Source organism: Amblyomma mixtum, chromosome 3, assembly GCF_055824585.1.
Source record: "Amblyomma mixtum isolate Tamu chromosome 3, ASM5582458v1, whole genome shotgun sequence".
In the NCBI taxonomy this organism is placed as follows: domain Eukaryota; kingdom Metazoa; phylum Arthropoda; class Arachnida; order Ixodida; family Ixodidae; genus Amblyomma; species Amblyomma mixtum.
In genome coordinates this window covers 374,113,009-374,134,956 of record NC_143014.1, presented here as the reverse complement: position 1 = coordinate 374,134,956, position 21,948 = coordinate 374,113,009, and the positions used below count along the sequence as shown (strand labels likewise).

Below are 21,948 nucleotides of genomic sequence, written 5' to 3'. Positions count from 1 at the left end.
ATGCCTCTGAAATCCGTGTGCGTGTCATATCAATAATGTTGCCTTAAAGTCACTGAAGGAATATAAATATTTAAAGGTCTTTTTCACTTCCGATTTGTGTTAAATTAAGCGCGTTAAGTATGTCGTGAGTAAATCAACTTCTGTTTGGGGTTTTTTTAGGCGAAATTTAGTCACCTTCCATCTGCCCTAGAACAGCAATTATATCTTCCTCAGGTATGGTCACTGCATGGATATGCATGCGTCTACTGCGACTCATATACGGCTCAACTAATAAACAAGCTCGGAAAAATACAAAACCACGTAGCCCAATTTGGTACACGTGCACTTTCGGTACACCTAGCCCAATTTGGACATTCCGCACAGATACAACTAAGCGCAACCTTCAATGGCAAGAATTAAAGGTTCGGAGGAAAAATCTTCGCTTAAAAATTCATACCATATACCACTCAGACACTGACGCTAATCGTGAAAAATACATCAGACCCCCATCATAAGTTTCACAAAGAAGCGAAATTCTTTAACAGTCCAACACGTTTTCTTTACATGTGACGTCTTGCTTTATTCATTTTTTGTTGAGACTGCTGAAGGCTGAGTCCGCCTGCTGACGAATATTGTTGAAATCCGATGTGTAAATGCTTTTTACGACGCTTTGAGTGTGCGAAACTTGTCTCATGTTTTGTTAACCTCTCTGTAAGCCCCCTGATCCTCATGCTGTATAATGCCTCCAAAGGCGATGCAGGTATCCAAAAGCTAAATAAAGTAAATAAGAAAGCTCTGATCGAAATTGGTCGCAAAAGCTAGGGGACTTCTGACAGGAAGCAGTGTCTGCGTGATGATCCTTTTGAAAAGCATATCAACTTCCTGCTAACGGCTGCGCAAAGACTCATGCAATTTGAATTGTGCATTCTCTACAAAAGCGACATAGATAAGGAACATGCTTACGTCGATTTCGGCGAACAAGGAATGCCGGGCAGAGAAATAGATCGGCAAACGAGACAAGTGTCTCCGGCAAAAGATTAACACGTGAGCAGAAAGGAAAATTAAGAGGCACGGCGCCCGCGCCAATATACGGACTCTGGGCTCAGAAAGTACTGTTCGTAACAAACGGACGTATTTTCACCCGGATGCTGCACGGGAAAAATCGCTGTCGCGATGTACAGTCGCGGACAAAAGTCTCTGGACCATGTGCTCCTTAAACGAAGCCGATAGATCTAATAGTAGGCGGCGGATGGAGGCCACACTTGTGGAGGTGGAAGTCATTCTGTTCTTTCCTCTCCACAAGTGTGGTGGTCAGACAGCGGCTAATAACACAGCTATCGGCTTCGTTGACAGAACACACGGTCCAGAGACTTTTGTCCCCGACTGCACGTCTTCAGATCAGTATGCTTTGAGAACCTACAGGTCACTGACAGCTTCTTTCTTCAGCACCACATGTAGGCTAAGCACAGCCTGACAATGGTCCTGAAGAAAAAAGTGGCACCAGGGGCACACTGGGCGTAGACCTCGTGTCGATGCGCTGTCTGCCTGCATCGCCACTGAGGCAGCGGAGCCGTTACGTTAAAAGAGGGACCACGTCTCGGCTCAGGCCGTAGTGCTGCAGAGGTGAGCGCCCATATCCGAACACGTGGCCTAGAAGCCGGGCAGTTGATTAATAACACCAGTCTATGTAATATGAGCGAAGTGGATACTTTCGCGAGCCTAATCTGGGAATACAATCATTTACGTGAAGAAAACCTGAAATCATGCTACGCCCAACGTGATTTTCTCAGCCACAGGCGCGACGAGTGGTGTGCTCCGTTCTTGTGTGGGAAAAACGTCCGCTGTTCATCCCGACACACACTCGCTACAAAAGCGCGCAGCGTGCGTTGCTGTGAGCGCACGATTCTTACCTGCTTGGACGTGCAGTATAGACGGGTCAAGAAGAAAATCGTAGCCCTTGATTTCGCTGTACCAGTGCCTGGCCACTTGTTCTCCTGGAGACGGAAATAAAGAAGGCACAACGAAATATAGAGTAGCTTAGTCTTACTCTGCCTATTAGCTGTACTCCACCGTCGCTCTCGACAGCCGCAAACTCGTAATTACGAATAACAGAGTTTTGGACGAGCTGCTCCTCGGGGCAACAGCAACGGTGGCTCAGCTATGAAAGCACACGAAAGAAAACGACGCATGCGCACTGCATCGATTTGAGAGCACGAAAATGCGAACACGAGTTAGGGGCAAATCTGCAAGGTACTTCACAACAACGGATTGTAGGGGCGAGTTGGTGCAGGATGCAAGAGAACAACATGCAACTACGGCAGCACAAGAAAGGACGACGCATACACAGTACATGTATTTGAGCATACGAAGGATACGAACACATAATGATCCACTGTGCCAGTTAATTTAGAACAACGCATTGTAGGCCGACGTGATGTATGATGCTAGAGACCGGGAGGGCAACTGCGATAGCACAAGTTCTTGTGTTGGCCTCATGCCGTTGCGCTGTCTAACAACTCGCCCACCACCTCATATTGTACAGCACACGAAAGAGAACGACACATGCGCACTACACGTATTTTAGCATACGAATGATACAAGCACATATTAGGGCCCATTGTGCAAATTACTTCAGAATATCGAATTGCTGGGCCAGTTAGTGCATTATGCAAGAGAACGGGGGCGCAACTACGGTAGCACAAGAAACATAACGACACATACTCACTACACGTATTTGAGCATACCATGGGTGCGAACACTTAATGTGCGCTCTGTGCGAGATACTTCAGAACGACAGATTTTGGGCGACCTGGTGCATGTTGGAAGAGAACGGAGGCAGCAACTACCACAGCACAAGAAAGAGAACAAAACCATATGTATTTGAGAGTAAGAAGGATACGAACACATAAAAGGGCGCTCTGTGCAAGCTACTTCAGAACAACAGGTTTCTGAGCGATTTGGTGCATGATGCAAGAGAACGGCAGCGCAACTACGACAGCACAAGAAAGAGAGCCACACATGAGCACTACACGCATTGTAGCATACCAAGGACAGGAACAAAGGAGGACGCTCTGCGCAAGGTATTTCAGAACAACGGAATGCTCGGCCAGTTAGTGCATTATGCAATAGAACGACAGCTGAACTGCGATAGCACAAGAATCAGAACGACATATGCGCAGTTCACTGTTTCGAGCATGCCAAGGTTGGGAACACAACAAGGCGCTCTGTGCAAGCTACTTAGAACGATGGATTGTTGAGCGAGTTGGTAACAACAGGGCGCACTGTGCAAACTGTGAAAGAAGTTGTAATACGTAAAATAATTTTGTTTCCTTTCCGCAATGCAAACTCAGAAATGTTGCGTTTGGCGCATGATGGACTTAGCTGCCTATGTGCCATTAAACCCCATACAATAAATACATGCAGTGCGCATGTGTCGTCCTCTTTCTTGTGCTATTGCAGGTATGTACACCAGCGTTTCCCTGCATCGTAGCTCCGAATTTACAAGCGTAGAAAACAGGATTTAATAATTCTACAAAGATTTTGAAAAGTGTAGCGCGCAGGTTATTTTATGAAGAAAAAGTAGCTGAAAAAAGAAACATGAAGACTTCTCGCTCACACTAGATCTTCTGTTTACAGTGGAATTAGGAGGCCGGTCTAGATTTATCTTAACCCGTTATCACTGAAAACTCGCACACCAGATGCAACATTTCGAACAAATAGAGAAATGAAACTGTGCAAGGAAAAATATCGGCACGAATCAGGGAACTTGCACGACCAACGTGTACGAGTGGCAAAGGCTGTGACATCTGTGGTACGTACGTGAACTGCATTAAGAAAAGTTTTCATAAATTCACATCCTCCGCTTATTATGCGGTACGAAGAAAATCCGACCTCAGCGCCCGATGATGTCAAAAATTTTGCATAGGTGAGGTGCTGAGACGGAATTGAAGTTATTATGATTGTTGTTTTTCAGGTGGGAACTGCCGGGCGGGCCCACCGAAGGGCCTCCTGGAGCGGTGAATGTCGTAATGAAATTTGGCCAAGAAACAGCAAAAAGCCTTTACATTATCGAAGATGAAGTAATTCCGGCCGAAAAAAAAAAACAAATGCAGGTCTACTAATTCGTCCAGAGCTCGGCAGAAGGGAACGTGGCATTACACTTTCAGTATTACGGCGTTATTGCATTTTTTTTTTCCGAGAACGGATAAATTAGGTGTTTTTCTTTTGTTTCATTGCTGCAACTGCGCATCTCGCCATGCTTGAATTAACTGGCATTCAAACTTTACCCCACCCATTTTTTATTCTTCCGTCGTTTGCTGTTTATACCTGTATTACAGTTAGTGCGCATATTAAGCCTTTATAAGGAACAAGCTGTGCGCATGTGTCACGTTCACACAAAAGGTAAAACTGGACTCGGAATGACACTAGGGATTCAATGACATAACTTTCAAGCCGTTTCGAGTACTAATTGTGTAGAAAAAAGCTGTACGGCCGCCCATACACTTAATAAGAACGCTCGTGCGCGTGGCCTGGATGAACCTTAGCGCCGATCAGCACTGGCCGCTAGGTCCAATATCATACCAGAGTGGGCGCAGGGTGCCTGCTATCACCACCCGCTCCAAACACATCGAGCAACAGATATCTGACCCAGCGGCCAGTGCTGAGCGGCGCTAATGTTCATCCAGGCCACGCGCACGACCGTTCGTGTTAAGTGTGCGAGCGTGCGTAAAAGGGCCTTAGATGTGCTTGTGTCTCTACTTGAGTCTTCTGGACGCAGCAGACACTTTGTATAACAACCGAAGGCAGTTGACTGATGGGAAAGGTTGAAAAGCTCCACAATTTTTCACATTTTTTTTCCGCCAAGATCACTCTCGCGAACTGTACACCCGCGTTTGTAAAACACGCAGAAGAGCAGGGAAGCCTCTAACTGAACGATAAAACCACACTGCCTGACTTGTTTGATAGTTCGGTAGTATTGAGCTCGCACAAATATGGTACGTAGGTGCATCATTTTTCTGTTCGCCTGCATCTGAAGCAAGTGGTACGCATGCGCCCCTGTGCTGCACGAAGGGTTAAAGGGAGATTTAGATTCGATTACTCTTGAAGTACTTGAATTCCATTCTTTTCTACCACAGGATTTTAGAGACCACTTTGTTTATACAATAATTGGTTTGTTCATACAGGAGGTTGTGGGCGAGTCCTGCACCAGGGTCGCCAATCCCTTCCTAGTGAGGGAGTGCGTTGTCGGTTCTGGCCACCAAGATGAGGCCGCACCCGACAGCGGCCGTCCTGTGTTTCTGTCGTGTTCCGTGCGGTCTTTTCGAGCTGCCCTCGAATGTTTCAGATATGAACCAACTAGTGTAAGCTCAAATGCTAGTCGCGCACGATGCCTCGTTGGGCATTTTTAACCGTGATTCATGGACTGGCCTAGCTTGCCGGTCTTCTCTCTGGGTGCTATGGAATTTCCTGCACTCGCGCGAGTGGCAGAACCAATGTCAGGTGCGTGTGCGTGTGAGCGTGCGTGCGTGCGTGCGTGCGTGTTTGCGTGTGTGTGTTTGCGTGTGTGCGTGTGTGTGCGTGCGTGCGTGCCTGCGTGCATACAGAAAATCACTGCGATGGCAAGAAATAGGGTGACGTCATCAAGCGGCCGTATGACGCATTCAGCAAACCAAGGACCGCCACTTCAGAAAATCCTACACATGTTGTTCGTCAGTATATAATCGGCCGACCTCCATGTGGCACCGTTTTTTCTGACATTCGTACCAAAACTGTGATGCAACTGCTTGTCGTACAGCGTTATGGGTGGTGTCATATGATTTCTCCCAGCATATATCTGACATGTGCTAGTCAAGTTGGAGGCTAGCTCGCGACAAGGATCAGGTACAGTAATGCTTTCGAATTCCCGCATGTAAGTAGTCTTAAGTGCCCCTGCTGAATTTTTTTTATCTGTTCTCCAATTTAGATGCGTTGCGTATGTCCGTGGCAGTGCGTCAGCAGTGATGATGTATCAGCGTGATTACGTGAATGGCGTGACAGAATTCACTGCACGGCAGCGACAACATGTTTGTGCACGCCGTAGACCACTAGATGTATTTTGCAAAGTTAAGAAGGTACACTTCATGTGACATGAATACGCCTGCTAATGGAGGATGCAGTCGCCGCTAATTCTTAATAAACATCAGCCCCAACCTTAATAAGTTGCGAAAGTACTTATTACCCCAGTAGCTTTTGTTGGTTCGTATTTGCTCCTGTGTTGTCCCAATTTTTCATTCACTGTATAATTGTAGAGCCCTTTGTGGCCATTGTAAGCGCGCTCTATGCACTTTTGTACATGCGTCTGTGTTTATTTTTTTATGCCATTTATTGTCCACCTTATATTGGACTCATGTTAATCGGATTACTTTTTTATATGCACTGATAACCTTTTAAATTATGATTTTAGATCTTCATATAACTCCAGAACTGTATAGACATCGTAGTTGTAGCCACATTTGACACGTACACGACGCTTGCGATGCATTTGCGTTTTTATGCACTTTTATATTTGTTTTCAATACTTTGCATCATATGCCCTATCTTATACTGTGTTGGGCTCTGGACCTTCTTACTGGAAAATCAATTGAATGTAATTCAACACAAAGGGTTGAAAACGGAACAAACGGACCAAAATCCGGTTGGTCAACCTCGGTGTTAAAGAAAAATGACAGGTAGTTGGGTCACCTTATCGCAATGGAAAAAAGGAGTTAAAATTAAGATGTGCAGATCGCTGTGTTTCCGAAGCGTTTGGTATAATGACGGCGACTGTACGAAAGCCGCTTCGTATTCCCTTGATCTATGCAGTAAGTTGCTATAGCAAGACACTGACGGAAATTGCCCGTGGTACTGCCGTTATATGCAATCGCATGTGATTGTTAACCTCTGTGCACCATGTGATGTGTGACGTCACAGAGCTTTCTGTTTCGCTTGCCATCACAATACATCATGAGCGTCAGAAAACCTGCCTTCCCTGCAGAAAGCTGGAGTATGTGGATAGATCGGCGATACACACACGAAACCAACCATGCGTACCAACCATGCGTACCATGCGTACCAACGGGTTGCAAAGCTCGACAATTGCTCCGCCTTTGGACTGCACCGCTTAACTGTGTCGCTGTCTCTTTGGTGAAAACGGGAGCCGTTGCTTTGATGCCCTTCGACAAGTGACAGGGATATTAAACATCCAATTCCTTCGGCGTCTTTTGCTGCTGTTCAAAAAATATCCGAATAGTAAGACAAAAAATTCTTACTGAGAACAAAATTTGGACTGTGTCAGTGGTGGCCCTTTAAAATCCATAGCGAGAAAAAAATAAAAGAACTAATTACATGCGATTTCAATGTAGTTCAAGAAGCATCAGAGCGTTTTATTTCTTCTGGGATAATGATCAAGTTAGAATTGGCGTCTTTTTTTCTAGTGTGATTATGTTTTCCGAGGCGGGATATTGCACTCACAACTAAAACGCAAAGATTTTACTAATCGGAATGCTGGATAAGGTTTCGTTTCTTCCATCAGCGGATGTGTTAGGCACTGTTGTATGTGTTTGTCTTTATCAAAATCGGCTTCAGCACAGGAATACCGAAGCTCGCCGCTGGTATTTGTCTCAAAATACCGCTCCAACGCCCGAGTATAGCGCTGTCCCTCATGCAATGCCCCATACCTCGGGCGTTGGAGTGGGTAACGAGTTTTGCGATGACTTTATATAGTTGTTCGGGGGTAGCTTTTTCCGGCCTTGGTGAAAAGGGCACTCCAGTGTAGTTAAAAATGGAGACAGATGCGCAGTAGTGCATTATCGCGATAAAAAGCTGGGACTCGAGTGTACGGAAAGAAAAAATAATTGGGCATGGTCGCATAATCCGTTCGCTGGAAATATGTATCGGCTGGTGGCAGTACCAAGCGACTTGGTCGTAAGGCAGAGCTGCGATAAACTTTTCTGACAAAGTGTATGAGTGGTAGCTTCGGGATGGCTGACACGTTACGTAGACCGATGGGAAGGAAAGCTAACAATTGCGATTAATGACAGAATTTACGAGAGAGATTCGAAACTTTGCGCTAAACAAGAGGAGGAATCAGTTAGTTTGACTCAGCCAGTTTTGGCGAAATCCCCTACGGGGAGTAAATTTGTAGTGAACTCGTTGGAGTAACACTGTTCCCGCTTCGAGTTGCTGGTCAGCTAGGCGTCACTCTGACATCTGTTAGTCGCCCTGGAGAGCTCAGTTGGTAGAGCGACTGCCCCTGTGCCGGGTTCGATCCCCGGACCAAAACGAATTTTCCTTCAACTGCCAAGTTTCTAAGAAAGCTGCATAGTTTTCCTTTCAGCTGTACGGATGCGCTTTAGAGGACGCTAGAAGAGGTGATGCCCTTATTACAGACTATACTCGGAAACAACTTAGAGAAACAGTAGTTGCTAACACTGGACCACGGTCCACGGCGTACTGTATGCCTCCGCTGCCAAACATAATAGTAAACGAAATCAACTTTCTAGTGTTTGACCAAATTAAACAACACAAGTGAAAAATTTCTAGAGCTTATAATTTTGTTCTTGTGATTAGCTTCTTGTTCAGGTAACAATGGACTACTTTTTTGTCGTGGAGGAATTCACTGCGGCGGTCCTGAAAGTGGGCGGAGCTTCACTGCAGACTTAAGTTGTACCCGACTGTAGCTTAAGATTTCACATTGGACATGATGTACTCGGCGACAACATTTTTGGCAATGCACCAGCGGCTAGGCAGAACAGGGAGAGAGACAGGCCTTTGTCCCTCTGCCGTGGGGGGTGGGTTTTTTGTTGTTCGGGCTAGGAGTGCGGAAAGGTGCAAAGGGGAAGTTGTAAAGACAGCGCATAGTAGCTAATTTTGAGGAGCCCACTCCTCATGGCACGGGACAAAGGCCTGTATCCTGTCCTTTCCCAAGCAGCGCATACAATCGGCCCAATATTGGAAGTGTATTGGCAAAGACCGATCCTACAAAGGACCAGGGTGGAACCATCAATTTGCAGTATTGGGACGATTACCAGTTCTGCTTGGGCCTAGCCTCTGCTGCACTGCCGAAAAGTACCGTTCCAAAACACAGCATAGCATCTTATACTCCTGTCACACAGGCAATCTCAATGCCCATTGAGCCGCCATCGAAATTTTCGAGCGCTGTCCAGATGCACCACTGATACACGGCTGATTTCAATGATCATTGAGTGAGTAGTGAGAATGCGATCTGACAGATGGCGCTAGGGGTAGCATCTTTGAAAAAAAAAAGATTACGAAATGAATCGGAGTAAAACGACCCAGTGTGAGAGCAAGTGCTATTTTGCTTGAAATTTTTTTTCGGAAAAAGCCATTCAAATACTTGACAGTTCGGCACAATCTATAGACAGCGACGGCGGGGCGACGATGGGCAGGGATGCGCACTTCGTTTGAGAAGCATTCACTTTTCGCCGGCGAAGATGTTACGCATCAGTGACCCTCTTTGTCGTGTTCATGGCTACTATCGTTGCAGCATTTCTGGGGCACTTCTTGGCCTCGGCTGTCGCAAAGTCCGCTATGAGGCGGAAAAATGAGAAACGAAGCGGAACGACGGGACGCCGTACAATAAAACCGGCGTCGATTTGTTCACATCTGAAGACCGGACGTTCTGCCAAGCTGTCATTTTGAGTACCGAATAAAAAATGGTTTATGAACTGTGTAATGTTTAAAATTTTGAATTTAAACCAGAAAGATATTTTTCTCAATTTCGAGTTTTTATGTGCAGTTTTTCAAAGTATGGCGACTGCGAGGTTTCTCTCAATAGTCCATGATGTAAAAATAGCGCACAAGGAACACAAGGGACGGATAGGAAACGACGTCCTATCCGTCCTATCCTATCCGTCCCTTGTGTTCCTTGTGCGCTATTTTTACATCATGAACGTTATCCAACTTGCCCAACTTTCGGCTTTGCTTTTCTCTCAATAGCACTTGAGATTCCAGTGGCCATTCGCGAAACTCCATTGAGTCGATGTCCATCGAGTTCAATGGTCATTGGTAAGCGCTCTGTGGCACTGGCCGATCCCCATTGAGTTCGAAGTCTGTTGACTCAAAGGGCATTGAAACTTTCCGAGTGACAGGGGTATTAGTCTTAGTAAATAAACCTGGCTGCGCGATTCTGTACTCATTCAATATAAAGGAATGTCTGATGCGGATCCCAATCCCGTTTGTGTGTTTTAGTTTTGGTCGAACAAGACTTCAATGGCCAAGAAGCTTTTTACGGAGGGGAAGCCAGTTTTCAATGACGGAATAGAAAGCGAACGGACCAGTTAGTGTCTCCTTCGATATGTAGTCAAACCAGGAGGGGTTGTGAGATATATTAAAACCTCAACATTTATGCGAGGCGTTATAAAAGGATCTTAGCGCAGAGGCAGGAGGGCGCAGAAGCCATAGCTGACCCAAAAATGGGACACTTATTAGGCGAGAAAAAACGCCTGTGGTTGAGGGACTAAAGATGTCTGAGTAAAACGAGCTTTTCGACTGCAACGAAGAAACACGATCACATCCGTGTCTGATCATATCGTCCATGTGTTGTGCGTTTCTTCTCGGCAGTTATGATACAATGATGATGTCGTGTTAGCGTTGATAGCCAACGACCACTTGTACACCAGCGTTCATAGGAATACAGATAATTCTGTAATTCGATGGAGGCGAAATTCTAGAGGCCCGTGTACTGTGTGATGTGACTGCACGTCAAAGAACACCAGGTGGTCGAAATTTCCGGAGCCCTTCGCTACGGTGTCCCTGGTAGCCTGAGTCACTTTGGGACCTTAAATCCCCACCAACCGAACCATAATTCTGTAATGGTAACATTGGCACTCTTGCAAATGAGACGGCACCCATGAGTTCTCGCAAAAAAAGCCCGTATGCAGTGATACCATGCATTTACGGTATACCACACAATACTAAGAAGATTGTCCCAAGAGCTGGCGTGAAGGTGCTATGTCAGCACGAAATAAGTTGCTCACGTGTACAATGAGCAAAGAAAAATCCATGAGAAAAGAAGCATCAGATAAAGTAAGAGAAATTAGTAAATACTGTACGAAATACCACTGTCATGCGGCCGCACTTACATCGGTCAAACAGGCCGATGATTGTGCTAACGGCTTCAAGAGCGCAATATATCACTAAAAGGCGCCATCAGCAGCAAACTAGCGTCTTACTGGCGCAAGCATGAGTATATTTACACAACAGCCCTCTCATCTCGTACCCGTGTAATTAACAAAGCCATCAACATACACAAAAGAACGAGGTGTGCGTCAGTCCAGGCGGCACTGGCCGACTGGTAAGCATTGGCCGTTCAGTGGTAGCTGGTCGGCAGCTGACTAGATTGGCGAAGCAATTTCGGGAACTAATAGGATCATGATCACATGCCAGGCTGCTCGGCTCAAGAGTAGCTAGCCGCAAAGATTGGGTGCCCTAAAGTAGTGTTCATATGGCGAGACTGGTCTTTATGCTGAGCAGGCTATCAAATGCTGAGTTGGACAATAAAGGCCAACCTTTATACTCCTCTGCACCGACTCACTCAACTTTCAATATATTCTTAATGGCCTCTGCGTTCTCACAAAAATTCTATTTTTCGTTAATGCATCTGCGTCGTGGGCTCAAGTGCGCCTACGTGATATGATTTGTCAATAGACTCCGAAAGCACCGCCTAGCGGCGTTACTGCCCCTGAGGGGAATGCCATCTCTGGCAGAAAAATAGAAACTATGGATACGCATTGAGCGCTTTCTCATTTCATCACCGCATTCCCACTCGCTTCCGTGCGTGTGCAGAGCTCTCGCGTTGCAACTATCGCTCGTCGCAATATATGTATCGTCTGCAGTACGGCTTCAAACCACTGATCTCCACTAGGTAGCTGGATGCCGCATTCCCGCTTTCCGAGACGAGCGCGAGTGAAGCCACCGGAAGTTGGACGGCTTGTCCCGGAAGTCGGGTGTCTGCTGTGTATTTCAACGCAAAAAGTCGCGTCTTTCACCCTTTCGTTCTCAGTTTTTTGCGTTATTCTCGTGTAGTGTCTGCTGTTGTATGAAAGTAACAAGAAAGCTGAACGCGAGAAATGTGAGCATTGTGTGCAGAACCCTGTGATTTCAGAGAAACCGAAGAAAACAGGCATGCAGGTCTCACCCTGCCGCGGCAAAGGAGTACGTGCATTAAACACTATGTTCTTGTCTGGTTCTTGCCTTCCGAGCGTGAAGGAGAAGTAGGGGAATGACGATGAGGCTAGGTCATCTTAAAACCGAATTTTCGTGTAGCAAAGAAAGGCACAGCGCGAGAGGAACGACTGACAAGAAAGACGAATGCTGCAGTGCACGTGAGAAGCGCTGTTAGAAGTCAATTGCACCAAGCACCACGACTTAAAGCCCATTCAGGCTTAACTTGCTCCAATACGAAACAGTACATGACAAGCTCCGTCGAAAAAGCAGTACCATACCTTTTGGAGGCGCTAATGCGAACCAACCGAACACCGTCGACACCTCACCAGATAGTAGCCTAGCCCTCGCTCCGGTTTTTTCTAAACATAATTCGGTAAAATGGTCGCTGCAAAGGTCACAGTAAAGGGCGGTGTTGGCGACGGCAGCGACGGGACGACACAGAGCTGAGCAGCCGAGGCTCCATACTTGCTGAGTGTAGCGACGTCCTGTCGTCTGCTAGTGTCGCCCCATTGCGATGCAATGGGCCCTTATTTTTGAAACGTCTTTCCCGAATACTTCGCTAGTCTCCTCGCTCAGTTGGCGGCGAAAAAGGTAGGCATTGTCATGTAAAAAGACGAGAACGGCGAAAAGACAAAATGCTAAGTGGGAAAACAAAACTGGAGCTGAAAAACCGTGCTGAGGCCCGATTTCGTGCACTGCCAAAGGCTGACTTCCGGGACAAGGTCGCTTACTTGCGGTGGCTTCACTTTCGGGCGCTCAATGCGCCATCCAGCTCCCTAGTGGAGATCAGTGCTTCAAACAGATGTGCCAGCTTTACGGCTGTTTCCGGAAAGCGAACTTGGTTTAAGATGACCAGAGCGGAGGCCTAGAGATTTGAGCGTCCGCCTTGCATGCGCGAGGTACTGGGCTCGATCTGCAATGCCGCCAGGTACACACCGGTGGTAAATTCTTCCGTTGGCCTGGTGCTCAGCTTATCTGGGATGAAATGCTTGAGAAATGAGCCGCCGACCTCACCTTGTACCTTGTACAAAATACCTTGTACTATGACGCCCTTTGCCCAAAGCTGCCCTTGTAACATTAAAATGTATCACTTATTAAAAGTGAAAAGCTCATTAATCACGTACGCTCTCTTGAGGAGATGAATGACAACAAGGAAGCACGACTGAACGGGAAATGCTTTTCGCAAGTCAGCTTCACACTGTGTACGACGTGTACCTTGAAGTCATTGTAATTTTGTCATATGCTCAAAATACCGAATGTAAAGTGCCACTAAACGAAGCGCCGCAATCGATCGATATCCTCTTTTGTCGAATATGAGGCATATGCTTTAGCTGTTCTAATATGGAATCGTTGCTAAGTTATGGTGTTCTATCGAGGGCGAAAGTTCATGGCGTACGAAAAAAATTCTCTACGGCAATGGTGTGCTCTAACAAGTCCCAGTTTCATTTTTCCCGCGATGTGCGTTCATCGGGCAACACTGGACTCCCCTACCCTTCCTCATGGGCTTTCTCTCTCACCCTCGTGCTCTCCCTCTGTGACATATTCCTCGCGTTATTTCGTCTACGCGGATCATTTCGCTTTTTTAACGGCACTGCACGTCTGCGGCAGCAGCGCGGTTTTTCACCCTGAAGATGATTCTATAAATTTCCGTTTGCTTGTGTTTTGCGATCTGTCATCTGTCTGAGAAATGGCCGCTGCCCAAACGCGTGCCACGGACACGGAACAGTGAAAACGTTACGATCATCGGGTCGGCGTCACGAGGGCAGAAACAGCTAAATGTCGCTGCTCCGATTTCGGGCGAAGGTCCCGAATTTCCATCGCAATCACGGACGACATGGAGCCAACTGACCGCAAGTCACCCGGTGCTCAGAAGTCTCTCTTCGCACGCTATCAGAAACACAGCTGTCAAGGCCTCGACCACACCCAGCATGCTCGCCGCCAGAGCAAGACGCGGCGTGAATACCAAGAAGGAAACAGCTGTGAAGCCGGAAAGAGCCAGACTCGAAAAGAAAAGCGCAGCTGGGACCACCGAACGCAAGAAAGCCTAGCTGGACACCGAGTTGGAAGTTCTGCAGGTGGATAGGGAAGTGGCCGCCGCAGACGCGCAAGCAGAGAGGATGCCGTACATAAGCATGACGGGGAGCATTACATCTGTCTTACTGTCTCCAAGACATCCGAAGACCGCACTCAATGCAGTTTGGGCTAGATGCTCTCGCGCACAACGGCCCACGCCCGCGACCGCAGCAGCATGACAGCGGGGGGCAACACGTGTGTCAGAATGCCACTGAGGCACCTGAACGCCACGCTCCGTGCACACCAAGCACTCTCAATCGAGGGGCCACACATGGAGAAAGTTGTGAGTCATCAACAAGTGGATGCGTCATCTACAAGTGGAACTGACCGCCACGGCGAAGTATCTGATTCGACGCGATTTTGGGAATACCGCACTCACAAATTTCGATCACCGTCTTGAATACTACCGGTCATGGAAATTTACATTCAAGGGACTGGCACAAAATTTCAAAGTCACAGCAAGAAAGGAACTTGACCTTCTCGTGTAGTGGAGGGACCTAGTCATCAAGCTACATAAAGAAAGTACAGGTCAGTGAACAATGACGACCCCGAACCCAGGTAACATATAGTCTGGGAAAGACTCGTGGAATGCTACGGCCGGCCGGAGATTATAGAAGAAACCTTCTTCAGGAGTATTTCAAGCTTCCCAAGACTGTCCAAAAAAGACACCCACAAGTTCATAGAGCTGGAAGATCTGTTTTTTTGAAGTTGAGGTTACAAAGGCCAACCCTCCCCTAAGTGGCTATGTAGCCAGAGCAAGAGGGTTAAACCCTTGATTCATACCGGCAGCGAAGAAGCACAAACACACAGAGAAGGAACACGCAAAAAACACGGACGAACGCTTTTTGCGTGTTTCTTCTCTCTCTGTTTGTGCTTCTTCGCTGCTGGTATGAATCAATAATGTTACCAACTCGCCCAAAAATGTGTTTTACTCAGGGTTGAATCCCATCGTAGAAAAGCTGCCTCACAACTTGCTGGAGATGCGGATCACAAAGGACTCGAAGTACACGCAAGGTCATCATGTTGCCTATCCCTCTTCTCGTTCTTCTCCAGCCTTGTCAGGAACCAGGCCGAAATAGTAATAATCCAAACTTCAAACACGGCTCAACGAGCACCCTTTCAAAGATGCCAAGATCAGAAAGATGGGCAACGAACGAAAGCACTATGAGAACACCCATCTAAGTTCAACTGACTGACGTGGAGGCAGGCACTGAGCATATCCTTCCAAACGCGCCAAAAAAGCTGCACAATACGAACAAGCAATGCCCTCTGCACAAGGAGCCTCATCCACTCCACATTTGCCGTGCCTTCCAAGGAAAGCAACTCGATTAATGGAAGGCCTTGCTGAAAGATAATGGGATCTGCTTCAAGTGCGACACTTCTGCAGATTACATTAAAAGAGACCGCAAAACGCTTCTCAAGTGTGCTTATTGAGTTCGAGATAGGCATGCCACAGCACTTCACCTGGGCAGTGCCAGGCACGGGCCTCCTGTCTCCGACCACAGTGCAGAATACACCAGAGCAAAGCAGAATTCACCGCTTAAAGTGTGGTCTAAGTTAACAGAAGCGTGCATGAAGGCTATGGTGGAGAGTACTGCTTTAAGATTTGTTTCGTCAAAGTCAGTCATTCAATTCAGCCACTGAAGACTGCAAAAACACATATAATCCTGGACGACCACAGCAATAGGTTCTGAGCAAGAACAAAGTTCTCCAACGTTTTTGGACTCAGTGGAGACAGCTCTCCTTACATGTTAAGGATACGTGCCGAATTAATGGAGGTAGCAGTAAGAAGCTCATCTGAATTTCTCACTGAACACATGCATGGCTCCGTGAAGTTACCCGCACCAGTACTCCGTGAGTGGAACGAGATGCCTAACAACAGGAACAAGGTTACAACGCCAGAAGCTGGATTGCACCACTTTCATCTCAGAGCAGTGCACCGTCCATTCTGTATCTGGACTGAGAGGCCGAAATTCTGCCTCTCTTTGGGAGAGAGTAACCTCAGAGTGCACAAGGTTGGACAGCAGCCCAATGAACCAGCTGATGCACCATTTGCTCAACGACTCGACCTCGGATCGGTTATCATAAGGAACGTTTGCACAAGTCCTAGTCAAGGATATCTGCACAATAGTCACTGAGCTCTGCGCGTACCTAAATTTCAGCGTTGAAATAGCTCAACTACGAATGCATGCACAGCGTTTGTAGGTTTCGAGTTGCGTATCGAAAGCGGCGAGGCCAACCTCTGATCTACATCCGGTAAAGCTGGAACAGCCTGCAGGCGCACTCTCTCACGAACAGAAGCGCCGGTCACGGTGCGCAAGTGTGGAACGAGACGCGGCCAGCCGCCGCGGTGGCTCAGCGGCTATGGTGCTCGGCTGCTGACCCAAAAGACGCGGGTTCGATCCCGGCCGCGGCGGCTAGAATTTCTTTGGAGGAGAAATTCTAGAGGCCCGTGTACTGTGCGATGTCAGTGCACGTTAAAGAACCCCAGGTGGTCGAAATTTCCGGAACCCTCCACTACGGCGTCTCTCATAGCCTTAGTCGCTTTGGGACGTTAAACCCCATAAACCAAACCAAACCAGACGCGGCCAGCCGACACAACATGTGACCACGAAGGTATGCGCACGTGAAGGGTTTGTGATAAAAAAAAAGAGACCGCCTGGTAGACAGTAAGCGTGAGAAGTAGACTGGACGGGGCCAGTGCGAAAAAGAGTCGTCGACTGAAGAAGACATCCGTAATCTTTAGTGAATATAGCCAAGGATTTTTTTTTTTTGTACCGTTACTCAGTTTCGTCCCCGTGTGATTTATCCGCTGTTGTACGAACCGTAAGGTTTAAAGCTGTAGCGTCATCGCTATATTCGAAAACTGCTGGAAGTTCATTTGTATACAAAGGCGAAATTGTAGCAGCCATAATCACCTTCCATCGTTCTCACGAGCTTCGCCCTTTCCTTCTTTCAAGCAGAATCAAAGTGCTGTTTTCTCCCTTTCTTTTTTGTAGCCTTGGCCGCCTTAACGCTTTGGCAACGCTCAGCCAGCAGCATGCATTTGCGCCGTCATGCGATAAGAGCCTCTTGCCCCGATATCAGCATCAGACATAGCGCCCTGTCGCGGACCGCAGTCTCGCTGCAGCCGACCTTGTTTATCCATCGCACGCTTGACAGCAGCACAATAGCTGAGCGCAAGCGTCATGTCACGTTGCATTTTTTCATGTTTCGCAAGCTTCTTTGGAATGCAGAAAAAAAGAACCACGTAAGATATATCACGTAGCAAAACAATTTATTGAGAGGTTTCTGAAGGTGCTCTACAACTTTGCCAATCACACTTGGGGTCTGCAGCCAATAGTTCAGAAGTTCATTAATTAAGCCTAACTAATTAGTTCCTTAAGGAGAAAAAATATCCAGAGTAATTATAGGCTAGTGCCATCATTACGCTTGTGGTGCCGTTCGCGTCCGGAGTGCCATTCATTTTAAAACCCTGGCTCAAATTATGTGGGACAACCTGTATATGTCGATTACTTTATTGTACTCAGAGATCACAACTTCGAAACCAAGCGCCACCCCTGGTGGCATCGTTACCAATGTTGCAAGTGCATCTAACGGGCTTCGTTTCACCCAAGAAGTGCCTAACAACTACAGCTCCCGGTTTCTTGATTTCAGTCTTCTTTTCCAACAGGACGGACATGTATTTTTCCCTTTGCAATGTGTCTGCGTAAGTGTCTGCGTTAATATTAACGCAGAGCATAATTAACTCCTGTTTGTTAAATTTCATTTTTTGTAACCACTCCCCTCTGTAGTGCCGTAATGGCCCTGAGGGTATAATAAATAAATAAATAAATAAATATACCAGTTAAGATACTGAAATGCAGCAAGGAAATCTCCAGTCAAATTTTGCAAATAAGCTTTGATCAATCTATTGCTACTAGCTTAATTCCGGACGACTGGAAGCTAAGTCGAGTAGTTCCAGTTTTTAAAGCAAGCAACCGTCATGATCCGTCCAACTACCGTCCATTTTGTTTAACCTGCATTGCATGCAAACTATTAGAACATATTATATATTCACAAACCGCATCTCACCTTGATTCTAACTCTTTCTTTTTTTCCAATCAGCACGGCTTCCGATCCGGTTACTCATGGAAACCCAACTATTCGAATTCACTACCGACCTTAGCCTAAACTTAGATTCTTCATTCCAGACAGACGTCATATACCTTGATTTTTCAAAAGCATTTGATCGTGTACCCCACCAACGCCTTTTAGCTAAACTTTCATGCTTATGCCTCGATCCCCTGATATTAAAATGGATTCGCTGCTTCCTAACTGATCGCTCTCAATTCACTGTTATCGATAATGACAATTCTCCCGCAACAAAGGTCTTCTCTGGTGTGCCTCAGGGCTCGGTGCTCGGCCCACGTTTGTTTTTAATCTTCATAAATGATCTTCTTTTCGACATTTCATCGTCAATTCGTCTTTTCGCAGATGACTGCGTCCTGTACCGCCGCATAACTACCAACAATGATCAGGAATTGCTCCAAAGCGACCTAAACACGATTGAAAGTTCGTGTTCCACATGGCTAATGACGCTCAATGTAACAAAATGCAAATACATGCAGGTATCACGCAAGCGCACTAATATCGAGTACGCGTATTCACTCAGTTCAACCATCCTCACTAAAGCCGAATCATACCGGTATCTTGGAATCCATATCACGAGCAACCTCACTTGGTCCGAGCACATCACGAAGATTTCTGCTGATGCATCGAAAACACTCGGCTTTATCAGACGTCACCTCAGTTTCTCCCCTTCTTCCATTCGCAGCCTAGCCTACAAAACTTTCGTCCGTAGCAAACTTGAATTTGCATCCCCAATATGGAACCCACATCAAGCCTACTTAATAGCCAGCCTAGAAGGCATCCAAAACCGTGCAGCCCGCTTTATTTCCTCCAACTATGACACCCGCTCTAGCATTACCAAAATAAAATTATCTGCCGACATCGAGCCTCTCGCGCATAGGCGCAAAATTGCCCGTTTATCATTATTGCATAAATTGTACTATTGTTTTCCCTCACTTCGACACTCCCTTCTGCTCCCTCCCCTCCGAACATCACGCCGTCTTTTCAACTTCATGAGCATCCTAAGACTCCATGGCTCCTCAAACGCATTTAACAAGTCATTTCTGCCTCTTGCCATTGAAGAATGGAATTCACTACCCGAATGTATTGTCACTGAAGTCAATGCTCTTAAATTCCGCCAAATGCTGTCATTTCACTTGAAATCCCAATGTGGGTAACTGCTGCCTTTGCGTTTTATTTTTATGTTATGATTGTTTGATTTGCTACTGCACCTGTCTGCCTGATTTATAAACGTATATTTATTTTTTTCTCTTCCCCAAGCAACGATTGTTTCACGGTATACTTTTTTTTCACTGTATACTTTTTTTCACTGTGTTTTCTTTTCAATGTTTCACAATATTTTTTTTATCTAATAATGTCATTACTTGTTTCGACGTTCGCCCCCCCCCCTTATGTAATACCCCTCCAGGGGTCTTTAAGGGCCAATAAATTATGATGATGATGATGATGATCTCGACTTGTTATCATATGTCAGAGTTGTATAAAATTCGTATTTTTCCTAATAAAAAACTACTTTCGAGTCGGCGCTAGTCTGTGTCCTCTTCTGTATGTCTTGCATCTCTTTTTGCGCTGTACCTTCCAATATTAACCGACATGTATGCTACTTACACAGTCCCTCACCATCAAAATAACTGCTTCCTTTCAATAGTGCAGATTCCAAGCTAACTAAGCGAAAAAAAAACTTGTGGGCATGAGGCGGCATACACCCTTGATACGCGAATCAAAATCAAACGTATAGATCAAGCTGGGCACGCAGAGCACTTGATTATCACTAGCTGTGAGAACCCTTCCAAGAAACTCAAGCCAACGTTAAAGGCTGATCAGGGTGAAATGAACAAAAAAAAACACTTTTCACACACTCTCAATAAAGCGGTATAAAGTCAACGTTTTGCTCCCTGCATAGGCGCCAATTCAATGTTATGCAAAACCGCCCCGTGTAAGTAGCGAGTAAAGAAAAAATGGAGGGGACACTTAAGCTCCGCCTTAAGGGTACCACGCGATAGCGTAATGGGTTAATTCCCATATATGCAGAAGGTCACTCTCTACTTTACACTCATAGATCCCTGGGAGACCTCATACCACTCCTGAAGCAGTGGTGCAGCTGTTAAGCGATGCGCCACTGCCCAGCGATGACATGTGCTGCCAGCGTTGCGCCTCGTGCGACCCAGGTTGCTCCTCCCCAGCGACCAACCCTTAACTCAACTGCCACCTGCCACGGTGGGCAGTTTGCTCACTATGCGCTGGGCAGGTTGTGACGACGCTGCAAGGTCACGTGACCTGAGTGGCCCACCTGGCTCCTAGGTTGCTCTCTTGGGACCGCCTACCAGAGCCATTCTTGTGATTTTTCGCTCACAACGCCGGCAACGCCAACCCCGGATTTTGTAGTGAACGGGGCCTTTAACGCTACTGCTTTAAACTATCTTCTTCGTTGTCCACTGACAATAATATCGTTTCAGAAACATCACAATAATATAACACACAAAAATTTCATAGCAAGGAATAAGATGGATCATTTGGTAAGTTCGGTACATAGTCAAGTCAGGCTTCAAAACAGTTTTTGCTGAGTGGTCACGTTAGAAAAAATTGCTACTAATGAAAGGAATGTTGTGTAATTCTCGTCTGCTCTTCATATAATGCATGAATAACGAAAAAACGCCAGAAGGATGTCTCTGTAGAGGAAAACAAACGGCTAGACTAGACTGCGCTTCCTCCATATTTTCCCGGGTCTGGCGCTTTCGCGGATTTGTGGCGCACCTGTGACGTCGAAGTCCGGCACGTACGACCAGCGGCAGAAGAGATTCTCTCCGACGTCCCTGAATTTCCGGTAGTAGAAATCGTCCGTGTGGGCTAGGTGGTTGGCCCAGTATTGCGCCAAGTCGCAGAGCTGCACAGAGGCACACCATTTAGAGCAGCCTCTGGGGGCATGCACTACACCGCTTCATGCTTTCGGCTGTTTTAGTTGCCTTAGTTCCCTTTAGCTCTATTTTTTCAATGCCAGCCACATACTGCTCGACCGATCAATACCCTGAGTGTAGAACAAACACCTTTCGAGCAGTTATGCGACGAACATGACTGTCACTGTCAGAAGCTTTTCTGAGCACCTCGACAAGTTTATGCGCCGTTGCACTTGCGCTTCATCCTTTGCAACCCGCTTTTGGGCACCGCTCTCTCAATTGTTAAAAGGTTGTGAACTGAAACAAGTTCTTAATCAAGGGGTAACCCTATTGTGCGGATTACTGCTAAAACTTTCAATAATGTGCTGCTTTTCCGCGTATACGATTATTTTTACTGATAATGTGGCGCCGAATTATTATTTTCCAGTGCAGGAAACGTCAGCACTCAATTGCGTGCATAGTTTAGGCAGGCACTGTACAGATCCTCTGACTGTCCCAAGAGTACTGTATTGATTCTTACATCTAACGCGGACATCAAAGGTATAAGAAATAAACGAGGCGGCTTTTGTAGGAAAGGAAACTCTAATTTCGGTATTGGAGTGAAAAGAGAAAAGAGACAATAAAACAATGCAACAAGAGGAAAAACAAATGGGTGCCGCCATGGGTT

The 21,948-nt window shown here is 46.5% G+C and overlaps 1 protein-coding gene across 5 annotated transcripts in view; it reads right to left on the bottom strand.

Moving 5' to 3' along the window:
• Positions 1 to 21,948, bottom strand: part of LOC149356798 (Golgi-associated plant pathogenesis-related protein 1-like) — a 137,176-nt gene that overhangs the window by 32,271 nt on the left and 82,957 nt on the right. For all 5 annotated transcript variants that reach the window (XM_089584330.1, XM_089584328.1, XM_089584329.1 and 2 more), the window contains 2 exons: positions 21,142 to 21,271; positions 1,890 to 1,973 (listed from right to left, as the gene is read on the bottom strand). In XM_089584330.1, the coding sequence (XP_089440456.1) occupies positions 1,890 to 1,973; positions 21,142 to 21,271 (214 nt within the window). The remainder of the gene's footprint in view (positions 1 to 1,889; positions 1,974 to 21,141; positions 21,272 to 21,948) is intronic.